At 35.0% G+C, this 20,963-nt stretch overlaps 1 protein-coding gene across 1 annotated transcript in view; it reads right to left on the bottom strand.

Annotated features, from left to right (window-relative positions):
• LOC108910484 (TWiK family of potassium channels protein 18) overlaps positions 1-20,963 on the bottom strand; it is a 78,933-nt gene that overhangs the window by 24,449 nt on the left and 33,521 nt on the right. Inside the window, exon 4 of the mRNA XM_018715089.1 lies at positions 16,713-16,981. Within this exon, the coding sequence (XP_018570605.1) occupies positions 16,713-16,981 (269 nt within the window). The remainder of the gene's footprint in view (positions 1-16,712; positions 16,982-20,963) is intronic.

The raw sequence follows: 20,963 nt of genomic DNA, 5'->3' as shown, positions 1-20,963 counted from the left end.
TATCTGTCTCCGTTGAATATCGTAGTCCTAGATAATTATGTATCAACATGGATGAACAAAATAATATACTTCTACACTCTCATTCAATAGAGTGGAGTTTTTTTTTAGCGTTTACGCTCATTTATATGATCAGCGACGACGTACTCTGTCTTGAACTAATAGATTTTTTTGTTTTAAAATTATTTTATTCAACACCCGCCACCGTAGACACCGTTCTCCTGACTGACCGATCGATGGACTAGACTACAACCATCGAGAACACTATTACAACAAATTTGAGAGCGCTCCGGTAACAAGATCCCATTAATTAGTAATTAACCGGCTTTTAGAAAGGGCCTGTTCAACTGAAGAGGATTAAAGTTGTGGCGTTTAACGCAGCGAATCCTAGTAATCGCCATATATTCCCTAGGTTCGGTTTCCAATGGGCAAACGTGTAAAAATATCGAATATTTTCGACAAATCGACGAGACTGCCGCAATGGAAAATATTACAAACATATGTTTTTAAAACAATCCTTTGTATTCACGGTTATCACCACGATCTGTCGTCTGTCACACGCATCCGGGTATCGCTGATGCACGGCTCCAATTGAGCGCCAACACATCAGTCTGGCGCGTTGAATGTTTGGCCTATTATCAAAAGTTAACAGGCCGAGAGGGATACATATTATCGCGAATCGCTTCGCGGCAGAAACTACGCTTTTACACCAGCAGACAAAAAAAATGTAACATCTAGCAAATACATAATACGTAGTACAGTAAAAATGTTTTTCTCCAATCGCACTATGGTACGAAATGCCTAAAAGCTGTCCAAGAATAAAAATTTATTCCAAATTGTACACAAGTGGGTATACTGGGGTTTTGGGCCAACTGATTACGAATTTGATATCAAAATTGAAAAATTCAAAATGGCGGATCCAATATGGCGGATTAAATTTTAAAAAAGTCGAATAAATTGACAAAAATAGGTGTTTCGGACAACACTGATTTTTTTGACAACACTGAAACATTGAAAAATTAAAAATGTCGGATCCATTATGGCGGACAAAATTTGACAAAAGTGGGATAAACTAACGGAAGTGGATATTGGGGTTTTTGCGAAAATTCAATTTATTGTAAAGCAGACAAATTACAATTCTTAAAAATTCGCCATTTGATCATGTTATACTGTTGAATATTGTTGAAAATCAAAGGCTCAGAGTTAAAGCTTTCTTTCTTTAATATTATTTGTTACTCAAATTTTAATACGCATACCTAAATGAATACGATTGTTTTCAGTTTGGAGCAGATCTGATCAGGTCAAACGGACCTCGGATTAAGATTAAGCGACCTTAAAAACGTATAGATACATTGGTTTACTCTGTTGGCAATTGATTCTCTACATTTAACCTTGAATTGACCTTAACGCAGACTTGATCGGATCAAACGGACACCGGATTCGAATAAACCGTCCCAAAAAACGTATAGATATGGAGGTTTACTTTGTTGGTAAATGGTTCTCTACATTTAACCTTGAACTGACCTTAACGCAGACCTGATCGGATCAAACAGACACCAGTTTCGGATTCGGACCCCAAAAACATATAGATACCGGTGAATTGACAAAATCGCATCGACTATCCATTTCTATGTCGTACTCGCGTTTTCTTTCTCTTTATTTACTTATTGCCCTTTACTATTCTACTTATATGTATTTTTCCAAACATTATTTTTACTTATTCTATAATAAGTGTAATACCCTTTTCACTTTTTGTTCGACATTAACGAAATAATTGAATTACGATTTATTGCAACTTTTGCTTTATTCATATCGTAAAATTGAAAGCGCAACTAAGCGCAAATGTTTCTTCCATAATATTATAGTAAATTGATCATAGATTACGGGTCAATAAGTAATTTAGCCTTATAGTGCATTATATATAACTTTTAAGTTCACTTCAATGACTTTCGTAATAAATTTAAGCATTATTTGTGATAAACAATAATGAAAATAAGTGGACAATGAATAATTTATAATGTTGAAATACTTTACATACCTCCTGGAACAACGTCCATTTTATTACGACTATATCAGAACAATAAATAAATTTTTACAGCACTTTGAACATGTGATGTACTTTTGTGTTCGCTTAGGAGGCCACGAGACACACACAATAAGGTTACTTCGACTTCAAATTCTAGCTCCAGTATAAACNCTTTTTTTCGCGAGTGAAGTCGTATGTTGTAGTATGTGTAGTATGAGTGAATATTACGTTTTTGCGAGAATAGTCAGTCATTTAAACTACTATGTGACGTCACAAGTTTAGATCAAATGACTGAACTCTTCACCCTTCAGCTGAATATTCTGTTGGTATATTCAACTAGTATTGTCAGCCGGTAACTTAACCTTTTTCTTTTTGACATTTTGTTTGAATGAGGATAAAAATCGTTCAGCAAAATGATGGATTCTGATACAGCTGTGGAAGTGGTCAGTTTAAATTTAATCTTTTGAGGCACAGATGTTTTAGTAAACGTAGACGTTGAAACAGCAAATATTTTACTTAATGGTAAGATTAATTTTCTGTATGGGATATATTTGCGATCCACTTTGCTTCAGGATTATCCTCTTTTTTTATGACCTAGGCCAGAGATAATATTGGTAGAATCATTTGTAATTCAGGTCTTTTTCGTATGAATTACATAAAAAACCAACCTAACCTCTTTCTAGTTTAATTTTTTTCTGGAATAGAGAATATATGATATGATTCTCTAAACTTATAACATAAATAAGGAACATCATCATCCTCATTCCACAAAAATATCAAAAAATATAGAGCCATGTCACAATTTCTGTTTTGTAGCCATTGACATAAATGACCAAATTCCACTCTTTTACGATAACGATTATGTCGAATATTCGCATATCTTGCAACATCAGAATCTACATACTTTTCACGCTTTTTAAATTTGCCACTTAAAAATATTCCAAAGAAAGCATTGATATATTCCTTCAGTTTTATTTGAAGCAAATACATATATTATATAGTGAGATAACACCAATTCCCACTACACTAGACTACTGGAAGCAATAAAGGATGACAAATTATGGTTACTGGTTAGAAGTTAGAACCCATATGTCAAAGTCGTCAAAGTACATATTATATGACAGGCTGCACCACTGAATAGTGAATATATACATTTTCGCGATCTGTTCTGGTTAGACAAGGTTAGAAATAAGATTAAAAAAGATAGAAACAGTAACTACAAGTCAGACGTATTCACCAATATTCACTCGCGAAAAAAAGCCTTAAGTCTCTAAGGTTGACATTTGCCTTACTGAGAAAAAAAAATTTCTTAGCAACAAAAGTATTCACTTTTAATCCTACGAGCTAAAGTTGACACTTTAATCCATAGAATAAAAGTGTTAAATCAAGTTTCAATTTTTTGGTTGATTCAGCAATATTTCCAATAATTTCTATTTATCCATATTGATATTAATACACAGTTTGAGCAAGTATTAAAGTACATAAACCACTGAAACTGCTACTACCCACATTCTTAGAGCAATTCTCAAACCAGTTTAACATCTTTTCCTTAATAATTATATTATTTTCAGACGTTGTGAAATCAGAAACAGTGCTTGATTTATCATTACAACTATCAACATTCAGTATTCTTTTCGCGATATTTTCTTTATTCACCATCCTTCAATTGTTCAGCTTCAAAAATTTTGCCACTTCTTGCGAGACAGCACTGATTTTATGAATACCAACAACCATTCGATGACACTTTCCACTAACGTATCTGAGAAATAATCGACGTTCGACCAATCCGGGTAGACGTAAAGCAATATATTTTCGATAAAAACTTAAAAATTAACTGTCTCCCAGCACAGTAAAAGAACGTGATCTCTTGCTTTTGGTATTGGGAATTTTTATAATTAAGGCAGATTTCACATCTTCAGCATTATCAGTTGTTAAATTGACTAATTCATCAGAATGGCATTCGTCTGCAACTCCCAATATAAAGAAGCCTTTAAAAAATTTTGTTTTTGTACTTTTAAATCGTTTACCTTCATCCTCAAATATAAATTATCAGGTGCACTATTCAAAAAGCAATCAACTTGGTCCTTTATAAATACTCGCGATTTTTTCCTGTACATATCCCTCATTTTGTCTATTGAGAAAAGCACGTAACTTTGAATATTTCCTTATATCAATCCCCTTCTTTATATCCAACGTTGACCGTAACATTGAATATTGTGACCAAAGCGTTGACGGCTTCATTTTATTTGCTAAGTTTGACAAATACACCATCAGCATCTTTTGAATACAACTTAATATTTTTTCTTTGCACCAATCCATAAAACGTTGGTAGACACATTCTTAGATTTCTCGAGATTTCTTTGGGAGAAGATTCAAAGATACCTCTTTGTGACCACCGACGTTCAGAAAATTTCTGGAAATTCCCCTGTGAAGCACCCATTTTTGCCAAAAACCATTAGCCGTAGCAGAAGATGCTAACAGAGCATGTTGCCGATAGTTAAGACACCGTGGACAACGCATAAAGGTAAGAAAAATTTCACCACCATTGTTCGAGATTTTTGCAAAATAAAATAATTTCAAATTTTACGAAATCCGAACTGCAACAAAGCTTAAAGTTCAACACTAACCAAAATCATTTTTGTCGGTTCAGTAACTCCTCGGAGACGGTAGGCTTTCCAAGATGGGCGTTTTCCAACGAGGCCAATTTTCCAATCTGAATGCGGATACCACTGCAGGACCCTTGCGATTGCGGAGTCAGCCTGGTGTGTGTTCGAACATCAGCCTGAGTCACTGCAGCTTATTAACCAGAGACGGATATCTCGGCCAGTACACTAGTACGCATCAACTATTTTTGCATTTGCATTCTACAGGATGTATCAAACTCGATAGTATGGGTCTACTGTGAGGATACAAAAAAATTAAATAAAATTTGGGAGACGTGGTGTTAAATGGGATTAGGTAAGCTCCATTTTCAACCGAAAGTATTATCTTTGGGATTTGATAGAGACGACTTCAATCGTCATCAATTATATTTTTTCCAGAAACATATCCAAATTTTTTTCCTGTTAAAAATCTCTCTTTTTTCTAATAAACTTTTATTAGAGAAATTTTTTCATTTTCATTTTCATTAACGCCTCGTGCGTGGTACTATTTCTGAAATTTTTTATATTTAACATTTATCATGTCAGTAAAAGTTTTGCTACTTAGTTAGCTAATCGGAGTTTTTTGTGACAAAAGAAATTGAGTCGATTAAGTCAGTCGATACACCACGTATTTGTCCCCGTTTTTCGCCCTCACAGCAACATAATAGTCCACGGAACTACCAACTAAATTCAGTTGTCGACAATTAATACTTGACTCTGTATGACAAATTATCCGCTTCATTTATCACTTCCCATTTTTTAATACAAACAGAGATACTAATTATAATTAATGAAATTGTTGCCACTTCGCGCAGAAAATGTCTCCGATAAAACTTATTAATGACGAAAGTTGCCGGGCCGATTGGTAAAAAAATTAATCAAGCCGAATTTCGCTGGAATTTTTTCATTTTCATTAAAAAAAAATTAATAGAAGTTCGCGAATCGGCACGTTATTACATAATACAGCGTGATCGATGTACACTGTAAAAAAAAATTCACTCAAACTCACTGGATTTTACTCAATAATGTACATATCTGTTCAAACCCGATTGAGTGAAATTTTCACTCTATTAATATGAGTACAACGAAACTTTTATTAGTGAAGCTATTGCAACAGAAGTGAGTGAATTTTACTCAAATCCGAGTTTCTGCTATGAGATTAGTGACTTTTGACTCTATTCTGAGTATGTAAAACCAAGTAAGAGGTGATTTTTTTCTTTAATATGATTTAAATTTAACTATTATTGAGTTATTTTGTACTATGATAATTTCATATCAGGAGTGGTTTTTACATCACTTCATTTTTCTCTTTAAGGGGGCGATAAATAAATGCCAAAGTAACTCAATTTTAATCATACTGTTAGTCTGTCAATATATTGCATTTACGACGGAACTAAGTCAGGCACAATAACCAAACTACTTCACTCACTAGAACGGACACCTAGGATCATTTGTATTTAATTTTCAGATTAATATTTATTAATAATTCTATAATTTATGCCCTCAAGTAAAATGACAACATTTTACACATGATCTCCATTTTTATTACATATCTAAACCAGAATTGTTGCGTCCTATCTAGATACCAGATCTTGTTTGTGTGAATTAGTTTGTATGCTCTCTCACAGGTGTCGCTACCCTTGAAAATGAAATTAAGCAGAGTTGGTTTATTATAAATTGCATGCTAAAATAAAGCATAATGGTATAATATTATCTTTGATATATAAATATGGGTAATTTTTTAAAAGTACCTACCTAAGTAATAAGATTTTGTAAAGCTTAAGTAGTACGAAAATATAACGCATAAAAAACCAATAATATGTACTAATTTTTCTTTATTAAGAATAAAGATTAAATTTTACGTACAGGGTGTCCCACATAAAATCGTTATTTATGTTCTAGCCTTGGTAGCTTCAAAATAAATTTACAGCTTAAAAATTAGTTTGGCTCAGGTAGATTTCTTTTTCAATCTATAAATCAGTAGCTACTTACCGATAAGAAGGAAACCACTGGATATTTAATGAAAAAAATGACGACCAAAAAAGTAATTCATTCTTGAATATGAATATAACTAACACTATTTTAATTTCATATTGTCTTAACAATCAACTTTTGCTTATTTTTAGTCACTTGGTATAATACAAAAAAAAAAACATTGAGTTTAAAATGTTTGTTTTTTAATTTCTTTTTTGAGTTTCCATTAGGTATACAAGTAGGGTTGCCAGATCTATTTCATGACAGACCCGAAGAAATTGATGTCCAAAAAAAAAAAGGTCTTTAGGAAATTTTGAAGTCAAATCGTTTACGAGGAAATCGATCTCTAAAAAAAAAAGGTCTACAGCAGCTCAATGGACAAATTGATGTCTAACAAAAAACAATCAGATCTCTCAGGAGGAAAATAAATTTCGGGGGTAGGACGTCTTAACCCGGAGAAATGACATATTAACCCGGAGCCCGGAGCCCGGAGATGTACCATCAAAACCCGAAGACTCCGGGTCAAACCCGGACACCTGGCAAGCCTATATACAAGCCAGGTCTTTACATTTCCTTTTTTGCCTTCTTAAAATGAACTAAATGCAAATATGAGAATAAAGTGATATTTCATTACAAAAAATATAAGTTTGCTGTGGCGGGGAATTTCAGAACAAAATACTTTTCAAATATGCTCCTTATATCCTATCGCGTTGCAAAATATATATTTTTGTATTTCCTGTTAAATCATAACATACGACATAGTGGCACTAAAACTTTGCTGCCCTGCGTTATCTTTTATGATAAGAAATGTGTCGAGAGGATTTAAACCGGGTCCGGTCTTCATTTAGATCCGGTCTTTTCAACAATTTAAATTTCGCGCCATTTTATAGCCTCAAAGCAGATTAAAATGTCAAATATTGACCACACCCTACTTAGGTTACTGGAAAGCTCTCAAGTTTTTAAGAATTTTAATTTTTAATTCTGTACCTAATATTAATAAATGCGTCAAGGCAAAGACATAGTTTGGAAATTCTTTGATTGCATAACTGATAACTAACCCTTTTTATACAAAACAGTTAAAAAGAGGGTTTGGGTTTAAGCCGGGTCTTTTCCAATGTGTTTAAACCGGGTTCAAACCCTCAAAATCAAAAGACCCAATCTTCAAAAGTCTTCAAAATTAAGAAATAAAAAGTTGACATTCTGGGAACAATTGTTTATACAAATTTTGATTTTTTTTATGACCAAGTATTTGTAGAATAAGCTTTACAAGTCGATTTTTCAGAACACTATATTTCATTTTTGCAATAAGTATTTCGTTTCGTAAAAAAGTTTTTTTTCTATTATTCATTAGTATTATTTTTGGTTTTCCATTTAAAAATTAAAGTAAGTAGCAAAAAAAATAGTGTATCTGGCAATTGAACCCAGATACAACTGCAGGCTAATTATATTTGAAATCGCATTATATTCGAAAGAAGCGCACCTGCTAGAGCTGTCAGCTTCGAGTCAGCCGATACATGTAGCGTGCGCGTACTCCCCAAATGCCTTCCCCTCTCTTGCTTAGTAATTGTCCAAAACATGACATAAATTTATTTAATTTTAATAAGCAATAGCATAAAATCGATGTAAAATTTCCCTGGGAACACGATGGTGCAATTATTTTTTTGCTACTTGCCGTAGTTTACGAGATATTTGCGAAAAACCTTATTTTTTACGGTTTTTTGACCTTTTGACCCCTTTCCTGACCACCTAGGTCAAAAATTTTTGCGGATTCGGATTCCTGAGGGTCGAAAACATATTTGCGCCCAGGTTTGATCGACAGAGGAAAAAATGGAGGTTCAGCCTTCATTTCAATGGACTAAATACATACAGTAATATTTTATATATATTTTATGCCTATACATATTATTCTCCAAACGCAATTAATAGCAAGATTCTATATATTTTAGTAATTAAGCAGTGTTTTTAAGTTAATACGACTCGCCAAAGTAAAAAAATAATTCAGGTTAGGTATATATTTTTTTTACTGAAAATAGCAGTTAATTTACATTATCGGATTGTTAATGTGAAAATATAAACATTAGACTGTTGACTATTCCATGTTATACTTGTTTTAAGGTCACTTTTGAAGAAGAAACTACATGTAATTTTAAAAATCGTATTTCTGCTTTTATAATGAAGGAATAGTAATTATAAGATTGTTTAAGCTAACTAAAAATTATTGCCTACTTAATAAAAAAAATATTATTGTCCTTGATAATCTATTACTGATTAATAAAATCTTTACTCTCTTTCCTTTAAGATTATATGTACTCAAATTGGAGCCGTTCCTGGAAAATCGGTCCAGCGTAAATTATTAGACTTGTTCGTCGTTCTGTTAAAAAACACACCTTGAAGCGTTGGCCGCTAGAGCAGCACTTGCCGGGGTCCCGTTTCGTGACTCACACTGGGCGATATTTTTTGTACAAAATCCCGTCCTTAAATTTTAATTTATAGTCTAGGATATGGCGCGTCAAAAAATCCATGAACCCTAACTTTCTGCCATGTGGTGAATAAGCTTCTGAGTCGATGTGGAGCATTTTTTCTCATACCACATATGCAGGCTATTACAAATTCGCCTCTCACTATAGGGATCTCGGAAACGGTAAGAGATACGAAGTAGCTTAAATGGGGGCAAAGTTGCGTAATCAGAGGATCAACAGTATGCCTCTAAAAAATCAAGGCTAACATGATTAGTTTTCGAAATATTTGAAAAAAAAACCGAAATTTTGGAAATCCGGTTCTGTTTCATTTCAGCCTTGTTTGAGGTGAGTATGGAACTTATTTGGCAAGCGGCAGAATTTTTTTTTTAGTTTTTACTTATTTTATACTGTTTTACAGCAATTTTTGAGTTTTATGAGAAATTCTCCCACGCTGGGTTTCAAATTACCGTCATACTGCTAGTCTGCGGTGTCTGCCACTATTTTTTCATAAAAGTGCATGTTGTAACAAGAAAATCGCACTTGAGTAGATCCGGTTAGTTTTTTTTCCGGTTTTCTTCAACCCCACCCCCTACGAAACCGCCATAAAGTTTTGTCTGCCAATATTTTTCCAGGTTTATAAAAAATTGATGCTTTAACTTACCGTTGCTTCCAGACGTATAGGTCCACTTTTTCCCCAGATTTTCACCCTCCCCTCTATCTCGAAAATGACCGTTCTGCCATATACAGGGTGTCCCAGAAGTGACGCCCGTCCTTCTGGGTTTTGATTAAGGGGACAAAAACAAATCGAAAATCAAGAATGGAAAATTTTAAGATTGTTTTTCTTTGTCGAGTTATTCAAAAAAAAAATATTCAAAAAAACTAGAAATAAACATTTGGGCTGGGTTATTAAATAATTATGTAGTTCAGAGCGATATTTACTGCAACTGTATGTTTTTAAATGAAAACTTATCATCGCCATTGCTGGATGACGTTCCGTTAGCAGTTAGACTAAATTATTGGTTTCGACGTAATGAAACTCACATCACATTATGGTTAGCGAGTATGAAATTATCTGAATCAAAACTTCCCAGACAGATGGATTAGAAGAGGTGGACCCATAGCATGACCTCCTAAGTCGCCAGATCTGAATCCCTAGATTTTTTTGAGGGTTATTTAAAAGAAAAGATTTACAGCGAACCTGTTGTCAATCCAGAAAATGTAGTAGCCTGTATACACGTTCCTGTCGCGTTAATAGACCGAGAGATGCTACAAAAGGTTCAAGCTTCAATGTTGAATCATGGCTATCTTTGTCTTAGAGTAAAAGGCAACTTATTTGAACACCTTTTGTAACAATTTCTATTATTTAAGCACGTTATTGGTTATAAATTATTTGTCTTGGTCCCCATAAGCATAGACCTCAGTTTTGAGCAGAAAAAATTGGATTTTCACTTTTTTAGTTTTTGGAATAATTTTTTGAATAACTCAACAAAGAAAAACAATCGGAAAATTTTCCATTCGATTTGTTTTTGTCTCCTTAATCAAATCCCAGAAGGACGGGCGTCACTTTTGGGACATCCTGTATATGTGGTATGAGAAAAAATGCTCCACATCGACTCAGGAGCTTATTTACCACACGGCAGAAAGTTAGGGTCATGGATTTTTTGACGCGCCATATCTTAGACTATTAAATCATTGTCTTAGAGTTCTAAATTATTAAGCTGTCACAGTGGTTTCTACACAGATCTGTTTTAGAAGCAATATTTTAGGCCTCGATTAAAGGCATTGGTTAACTGATAGGACGAATAGATTACCATAACCTATATTGTACCTTACAGATACGTAAGTAAGTATAGGTAACAATTGAACTATCCGCTTATTTATAGACCAAGAAATATAGGGGTATGCATGCATAATTCTTCGGTCAGGCTGATTTTTTGTGAGCAGATAGTAAAAATAGTGTAGAATATGTATCGTATCCGCACGCTGAAAAGGCGGGCGACATTGTTTAAAAGTTGATCAAACATTAGAAATTCGCATTTTTCGACTGTAACTTTTTCTCTGACGGTTCTACAGATAAATGGTAAGATATTTTTTTGTTCGTCTTTAANCAAGCGGCGAAATTTTTTTTAGTTTTTACTTATTTTATACTGTTTTACAGCAATTTTTGAGTTTTATGAGAAATTCTCCCACGCTGGGTTTCAAATTACCGTCATACTGTAGTCTGCGGTGTCTGCCACTTTTTTTTCATAAAAGTGCATGTTGTAATAAGAAAATCGCATTTGAGTAGATCCGGTCATTTTTTTTTCCGGTTTTCTTCAATCCCACCCCCCTCCGAAACCGCCATAAAGTTTTGTCTATCAATATTTTTCCAGGTTTATAAAAAATGGATGCTTTGACATACCCTTGCTTCCAGACTAGGGTCCACTTTTTCCCTCAGATTTCTACCCACCCCTCTATCCGAAAATGGCCGCTCTGCCATATATATGTGGTATGAGAAAAAATGCTCCACATCGACTCAGGAGCTTATTTACCACACGGCAGAAAGTTAGGGTTCATGGTTTTTTTGACACGCCATATCCTAGACTATTAAATTTCATTATCTTGAGAGTCCTAAACTATTAAGCTACACAGATCTGTTTTAGAAGCAATATTTTAGGTCTCGATTAAAGGAATTGGTTAACTGATCGGACGACTAGATTACCATAACCTATATTGTACGTTACAGATACATAAGTAAGTATAGGTAACAATTTAACTATCCGCTTATTTATAGACCAAGAAATATAGGGGTATGCATGCATAATTCTTCGGTCAGGCTGATTTTTTGTGAGCAGATAGTAAAAATAGTGTAGAATATTATGTATCGTATCCGCACGCTGAAAAGGCGGGCGACATTGTTTAAAAGTTGATCAAACATTAGAAATTCGCATTTTTCGACTGTAACTTTTTCTCTGACGGTTCTACAGATAAATGGTAAGATATTTTTTTGTTCGTCTTTAAAAGATCTACAAAACGACGTCAAAGCGTCAAAAAATATCAATCCGGTCAAAAGTTACTTGCAAAAAACCGCCATTATGCCGTTTTAAATAAACAATAATAAAACGCGATATTATCACAGAGGCTTCTTCGGATAACACTCAATCATTGCAAACTTGCATGTGCATTGCACTGCAAATAAATAATTTGTGCGAATGCCGGAATCCGTAAGTGGATTATTTCGCGAGTTATGGCCTTATAAACAAATTAACTAATTAACGATCTGTATAAATCTGTACAAAAGCTATCGACTTCCATTGTTTTTCTCAAAAAAATGCATTTTTATAGCGAAGGGAAATTATTTCAAAAATTTCCTTAGTTGCAAAATTAAACACGCCCTTAATTTATAATTTTTTTAGTATTTTATTACATGTACTAAAAGAGCATAATTTGAAAAAAGATTCGTCACGATTCGTTAATAAACAGAGGAGTTATGGGCTTTCAAAGTTGACGGTATATTGTTGAATAAATAAAATGCGGAGGGAAAAAAATATGCACATAATCTTATCAGCAGCAGCAGTGCTCTCAGTACAGTGAATACTAATTGTACGGGCAAGAGAGAAATCACATAAAACAATTTTCCAAACTCAGCCGAGCATTCGATTTTCCAATGCTCTTTTACTACAAAAAATTATAAATTAAGGGCGTGTTTAATTTTGTAACTACGGAAATTTTTTAAATAATCTCCCTTCGCTATAAAAATGCATTTTTTGAGAAAAAACAATTCGATAGCTTTTTGTTAAATCTACCAATAAAAAGAGACGTCGCTTTATAGATTTTTTAAAGGCGAACAAAAAAGTATTTTACCATTTCTCTGTAAAATCGTCAGAAAAAAAGTTACAGTCGAAAAACATTTTGATCAACTTTTAAGCAATGTCGTCCGCTTTTACCGTATCCGCGGTACATATTATTCTACAGTATTTTTATTATCTGCTCACAAAAAATCAGCCTGACCGAAGAATTGTGCATGAAATGGTCAATTTCGGGCTAGATTTCCTGGTCTATTTAACCAAATATTAATCGAGAAAATATTATTATTATTCCTTTTAATTTGTAATCAATCCCCTACATTTAAACATAATTTTCACCAAAATAACCAGATTAACGGACACTTGTCCAGTACTACACGCCATACACCACGCCACGAGATGACCTAATGGGGATGATGGGAATAAACAAAGATAACGCACGACAACCATAGAACGGGGTGGGGTCATTCAATAATGAGGACATTTACCCCGATTTAACTACAAGCCCACCAAATACGAGTTTATCTGTAACACTAATACTCAGTTTTAGCTCAAATATTATCACAAATGAGTAAAATTATCAAAATGCTCAATATTGAGTAAAAATGTACTCGATAATTTCACTAAAATGAATTCACTCCGTACCTTTATTACTTTCACTCACACCGATTTTTCACAGTGTATGATCCGCTCGTTTTCATATCTAACCGAGAACAGAGAGAGGATTTGTACGGTGGAAGGGGAGGCATATTATTATTTTGATGTAACCGTGAGTGGTCGCGAGCTCATTCAAATTTGAGCTTTATAAAATTTATTTTGGAGGTGTAAAACGCGATAAAGTTATGTGTATTCAAATTGCGGGGTTTCGTTTTATATATAATTCGGTGTAATCGCCTAGGAGCGGTCCCAGGAATGGGATCAATGTAATTTTCAAATGGTAATTTCACTGCCGGGAACGAATGGCGCGTATTACGGATTCTAGTAGGCATTTGCCAGTTTATGCGTACATGCAATTAAGGCTAAAACACGCAATGGGAGGGAGACGAATCTTTGTCCTGATTGAATTTTTATACGCTCATACGTGGGGCAGTACAAAAATTTTCAACAGTGAAGCAATCAAATTTGATAATTTTATTCGTGCCCAAGTCTCTTTTTTTATTCGGGAGTTAACAATTTTGGATCCTTACTGAAACTTTACCTACGTATGTCTAGTTTATTACGTAGATTTGTCAAAGTGTTTGGTTTGGATCTATTTAATCCCTTAAAATTTTACGAAAATACGAGTTAATTCTCTATCGCCTGTTCTTATCAAAAACTATGTTGTTTTTTATGAATACAGAGTTATTTTCTATTCAAATAAATTCATTAATGTTAGGTTCACTTTGATCGGTATTATTTGCTCTGTTGTAACGTTATTTAATAATACATACATAATGTTGTACACCAAGACAGAAATGGTGGACATACCTTTTTTGTATGGACGTGCTAATGGTAATGGACTTGAAGCTCGTCGAATGTACTCCGAAACTTATTCTAATCATATCATTTCTTCTGCACCAATCAGACCTCATTAGCGGTTTCGCGTTAACAGAAGACACTTGATTGACTTTGGAAGACCTAGATTTGGTTCCACACCCAAAGTAGAAGGGCAAATTTTGGAGAAAGTGGAAGGAAACACTGGAACTAGAGGCAAATTGCGGCTGATGTAACTCTCTTGTTTGGAGACTAGTTAGGGAACAGCTACTGTACTTTTAACACATCCAACATGTAGAATGCTCACCAGACTGTGACACCAGATCAACATTTTGTAGCATTCATACTTTCCACAAATAAAGCAAGTATTGAAGCAGACAACAACGCTTTGATAAAAACGTCCCGATTGGCTCTTTGAGAGGCAGAATAATAGGACTTGTAATACATTTTTTTCAAAATAATTTCATAAACTTTTAAGGCATTCACGGGGTTTCCAAATTTTCCTACAAAACTTCGATTGCCACCAAAAACCATTAGTCGTAGCAAACGATAATGACAGCATGCTACCAACAGCTGAGCCATTGTCGACAACGCATACAAGCATGAAAAACTTCACCAAAGTTCCGGATTTTAGGAAAACAAAATAATTCTAAATTTTACAAATCCGAATTGGAATCCAGCAAGGCCTCATAATCAACACTAACCAAAATCATTTTGACTTCAATAACTTCTCGGAAAAGACACATTGCAAGTTGGACATTTTTCAAGCAAGCTAATTTCCAATTTCAATGCGTACAAGTCTACAGAACCGTTGCGGAGCCAGCCTGGACTGTGTTCGAAATTCAACCCGAGTACTCTGCAGCTTATTAACCAGGGACAAATACCTGGCTAGTACACTAGAACATTCCAAATTTTTACTTTTTCATTATACAGGGTGATTAACAACTTATCCCTAAAAATTTGGGCTAGCGTCATTCGTCCATGTGGCCCCAGGCGATTCCGAATAGTGAAATCCGATTTTAGTATTATCGTTATTGCGATAGTGTTTACTTTAGTTTTTCACGTGTCAAAAATGGCTTACGTGTATAGCAATTCGGAGTTGATGGATATCGTTTTAATTTATGGTGAAGCAAGACAACATTTGTGTTAGTTTATAGAAACTGTTAAGACGGGCCCAAATGTGTTTACATGTCGGTGGACAAAATTTTGAACAGATGTTGTGTGTATTTTGCGATTTTTTTTGTACAAAATGGTATTTGTAAAAGAACTTATCCAAAAACACTATTTTTGATATGTTCTGAATCACCTCAACACAGCTACTGCCATTGCTTTCATTTATCGTAAATTAACAGACAATTTCAATACATCTCACAATTTTTTACAAATCAAAACTGAATTAAAAATTTTTCTTAAAAAATTTCACGAGTTCTGCACTTCCACAACTCTCGAACCAGATACCGTCCTGGAGTTTCTGAGGCTGCGAGGAAGATTCTGAAGGAAACAAGCTCCTAAAGCTTGTCATATCCAGCACTGCAAGAAGAGCTCACAAATAAAAGCTCCTAAAGCTTCCATACCAGGAACTCTAAGGAAACCTTACACTACAAGTCCCTAAAGCTTCCATACCAAGTAGAACTGGTTTAGATCTATACTTTAGTAATAGTATAATTATTTCAACTTTCAAGATTGGTTAATGTATCTGGAGATCTTACGTTTCATGAGTATTATTCGACATCCCACACCACTGGAACAGTTTTGACCATAATTTATTGATCGAGTTTTTTTTTAAAGAATATTCTTGTCCCTTTATTAACATATGACGAATGTTTAATGTTTCAATTTTATCAAACTTATGTTTCATTGCAAAACACGTAAAACTCGAATCGAAATGAACATACAGTTAATTATTTCTTCTCTCAGTACAGGACTTTAAAAAAATCATAGTTTTTTTCTGGGCAGTATTTCTAGTGTTGTGTTGTATTAGTAATTAAATAAACTGTATCAGGAACGTACCATGACATTAATGAACTCTTTAATACGTTGTTAATCTACGGTGAATGGCAGCAAAACGCTGTGGACGCATCGCGTCGTTACGCATGATTTTTTCCTAGACATTTCACGCTGGACTATTCCGTATGTTACAAGCATAGGAACAAATTTTAGAAATTGCTGATGATGACCGTACGAACGTACGGGACGTTAGTGCATGACAATTGAAAGTTTCTTGTCACAACCACCATTTCATATAAAATTTTTACACTTTTATCCTTTTTCTTTTCAATATTGTCCTCTTTCTCAATAAATAATTATACCAAATCGAAAACGTTACTTTACGTATAAACCAAGTAGACTGACTCACCTCCCAGGTTTCACTAGACTGCTCGCTCTCTTCGCTGCCATACTCCAAGCTAAGCCTTTGCTCTCTCCTGATCCGCCTCTCCGCTCTCCTCTTGGCAACCCCCGGACACCACCTGCATAGGCAGCAGTTGGCGTATATCCACTTGAACGACCTGGCCATAATGTCGCCGATATTGGACAGGTACAGTAGGAACAGCGGCATCCCTATTATGGCGTAAACTATGGTGGTTATCTTTCCCTGGGGGGTGCGGGGGAAGATGTTACCATAGCCTGAAACAACGGAAAAGCGCGTTACATGAAAAGTGATCCTTAACTTAATTTAAGTTCCTAAAAGTACCTGCAGTTGTGACATATGAAACCCTATGATTTAAAAGTACCAAGCACAACATGATTAATATGATCGTTAGAAATGAGCTTGCTGTCAAAATATATACCCAAACCCTTAAACACTTCAAATCTACTAATGACATTAGTATGGATGGACTTTTGGACGATCTCATAACATGAAAACAATAGAATGAATAAGATCTATAGAAGAATTTATTTTAGAATTTAATTTAAAAACGTCATCAAATGATCACGATGAGTAATGATCACAAGTGCTGACTTCAGGAAGATCGCTAATAAAGAATAAACATAATATAGGGCCCAAATTGGAACCTTGTGGACTGCTGCTCGATGTGGGAGAAAATGGCCTCAAAGTGAGATTTTGATATCTGACTGTAAATTTTCTGTCAATTAAGTAAGAAGTGAAAAGTTTAATTAATGCCTTTTGCCTCTCCAACACCATCTCCTGCACTGAAAAAGTGCAGAAATGAGCACATAGTTTTAAATGGAATTATTTGCCATGAATGTTATTTTATTCTATTCAAGTATATATACTTTCGTCAAATTATGTGAAATATTTGCTGTAATCTATAATTTTTCTTAGAATTTACATTATTTAACATAAAACATAAAACACACCACAGAAATCAGACAACCCCCAAATCCAAAAGCCAAAGGCTTGTGCGGAAGGGGGCTACACTTGAAAAAACGCGGACAAACACCCATTATCCATCGACATTGCCAGTGTCGACACCGGGGATCGAACCCGGACCAGAGTAGGAAGCCTAACCGAGAAATGCTTGCCACCGCACTCTCGACCGACTGCGCTACCGTGGCGATTTGTAAATACATATAATTTAATTCAAATCTTTTATAGTTTTGAAATTTATTATCTCGGACTTTAGCTACAATATCTCTTACAGTTCATCATAAGCTACAAACATATTTGTTTCAAAACTACAATTTCCTTAAAATATATACATTTAAAATTTAGTGTTAATGTAGGAATTATTCAAGATAAATGTAGGATATTATAATCAAACTTATGTTTTCTTGAATGAATATTGTAGGTCACAGAATGGCGTAGGTGGGGAGTAGCGCGATAGATGGAGCTAGTACTTACGCTCTGTGTATACACATCTCCTTGTGAGTAACGACACTAAAGCAGCTGGATCCTTCTAACGACATAATGATGAGGACCGACCTATATCTGATTGGTTAAACTTACGAACAATCCTAGCTGTTGTACTAGGCGTTGTGAGTTTGAAACTACCTATTTTTAAAGTAAGAACTTGTATTTCTGGGTGGAAATTTAGAGTATTTAAATAAATAAATAATTTTCTTGAAAGAAAAAAATATTTTCTTGCGTATACAGGGTGTTCCTAAATAAGTGTCGCAAAGAAACACTGTAAGTTCCTCTTGAAAAATGAAACATTCTTTTCCTCTTTCATTTTTTCTCCGGGCTTTCGTTTTCGAGATACACGGTGTCAAAACTTTATTTTTTTTACATTTTTTTATATTTTAGGAACCGTTTGAACTACAGGACTGAGTTTTTGTACACGCATTACCACTATTAATAGCTACTTTTTCGCACCCTTCTTGAATTCATTGAACGTGCCAGTGGTGGAGATTTTAAGGTATCGTAAGGGTTTTTCCCCCCTAACTTTTACGCCACTGGAAAAATTGACACCTGACAGCAAATTATGAAGCGCCAATGAATTTTACACAAAAAGAGTTCTCTTGTTTCATTGCTCTAAACTCAACCGTTTTCAAGAAAAATGACTTTTTATGAACAAAAACAAACATTTTGCTAACGTTTCAAAAATCTTTTGTAATTCAAAAGATAGATAGTAATAATATTAACAAGTTTAACGAAATTTAGCAACATTTGCAACAAGTAGCTATTAATAGTGGTAATGTGTGTACACAAGCTCAGTCCTGTAGTTCAAACGGTTCCTAAGGTATTGGCAAAAATCTGAAAAAAAGTTTTGACACCGTGAATCTCGAAAACGAAAGCCTGGAGAAATAAATGAAAGAGGAAAAAAATGTTTTTCTTTTCAAGAGAAATTTCAGTTTTCCGTTGCGACACTTATTTAGGAACACCCTGTATATAAACGTGCGATTGGTGCGATACCTTAAAATCAAATCTTGTACATTTAAATCAAGAATTTTTTGCGTAATATTAGACAACAAATGTTCTTCCAACACGATGCGATGGTGCACCTCCTCACAATACCAGATTCATGTCATAGTGGTTAAATAATCATTTTGGTGGTAGATGGATTGGCCCATTTGGTCCTGTGTGATGGCCCCCAAGAAGTACCTACTTAAATCCACTAGATTTATTTTTATGGAGATTTTTAAAGCAACGGATTTACTGCGAAGTAATTCACAGTAGATAACAGTAACAAAAACGAATTATAGTGGCTGCAAATGATATTTTCATAAAAAGTAACAGTTAAGAAATGTGTTTGGCACACAAATTTTTTCGCTGGTAGCAAAATTCCCAATAAATAAAGAAAAATACGAAAACTACGGCACAAACAAACAACTTCAGACAATATTATGGGAGTTGCCGATGCGTCAACTCTCTTCTAACGCTCCAAGCCAACGAAGGCATCTCGAAAATACATCACCCTGTGGACGGGCATGTACGATTCGCGTTTTAAAAGCCCCCTAACTAGATTATCGCCGGCCACCTCCGCAGTCGGCAGTCATAAAAAAAATGGAGAGCGAGAAAATCACGGCCCTGACTCTGTATCGATTCCAAAACCCATTTAATCATATTATTCTAAGTGCACTCTCGGCCGGCGCTCCCTTTGCCGCCGATTTTTTTTCGTCGCCCCCCCCCCCTACCTCGCCCCCTTCCATAATGACGAGTGCTCACATCCTTTTTATGTCACAATTAACGCCATTACGGATCCGTGAAAATTTCTTTTGAATCCGATAACGTTTCTCCTTTGAGGCGGAACCGTGCCGTAATTTGAATTTATATTAATATAATTCCCTTTCGTTTGACGCGAAGTCGCGACCCGATTCCGGATTAGGAGGAGGGAATTACGGCGCGCCTCTTCGAAAGGAAGTGTCCGGAAAGCCGGAAAAATCGGAGGTCTTGTCTCACTTCGGCCTACACTCAGAAAAATGTTTACTGTCTGTAACACATGTTACACCTATCAGCTCTTATTTTTTGTGCACAGCTGAAGGGGCTAACGGCAGCTCATTGGGCGGAGTGCAGTTGGGCCGTAGTCCGCTTTTGTTTTTTCTGATGTTGTATATCTCTACTCTAGTTATATTGGTCTTTAGTTCCGGGACGGAACGAGAAATATGTAAATAAAATAATGTTAATTAGGGCGCCAACCTACTGAATAAAGCCTTAATTATTTCTCGTTTTCCCCCGATACCCCAGTAGGTATGGGATGGGGACAATATAAAGGTACATAAACATGTTACTAAAAAAATTAAAAAACCAGAACACTACTGTGTTTCAAATTTTTATTCAACCCTCACCCGGAGTTCGTGGTGGCTGTGACGATGGTGGAGGTGTCTTACAGTCCTCTCGGGTTATGTAGCCTCATCTCACACTCGACTTGTTGCAATGGTCACCTAAGTTGCGTTCTAGTTGCCTGGGTTTTCAAACTGGATATTAGAGGTCCTCAATTTAGCAATTTGCCTCGGCTTATGGCATTTACAGTGGTTTAACTAGTACTAACTTTGATTATCACTAGCTTTGATTGAAATTAGCACTAGCTTTGATTATTACTAGCTTTGATTGAAATCAGTACTAGCTTGATTATCACTAGCTTTGATTGAAATTAGCACCATCTTTAATTATCACTATCTGGCTGGTTTCTAAAACGCGACATGGGAGGAAAAAATCTAATTAGTTCTAAATAGATATTTGGGGAAACGTGCTTACTCACTACTA

The sequence above is a fragment of the Anoplophora glabripennis genome, unplaced genomic scaffold (assembly GCF_000390285.2).
Source record: "Anoplophora glabripennis isolate ALB-LARVAE unplaced genomic scaffold, Agla_2.0 scaffold577, whole genome shotgun sequence".
NCBI lineage: Eukaryota > Metazoa > Arthropoda > Insecta > Coleoptera > Cerambycidae > Anoplophora > Anoplophora glabripennis.
The sequence above is the reverse complement of the archived record's forward strand: the minus strand, read 5'-3'. Positions and strand labels throughout refer to the sequence as shown.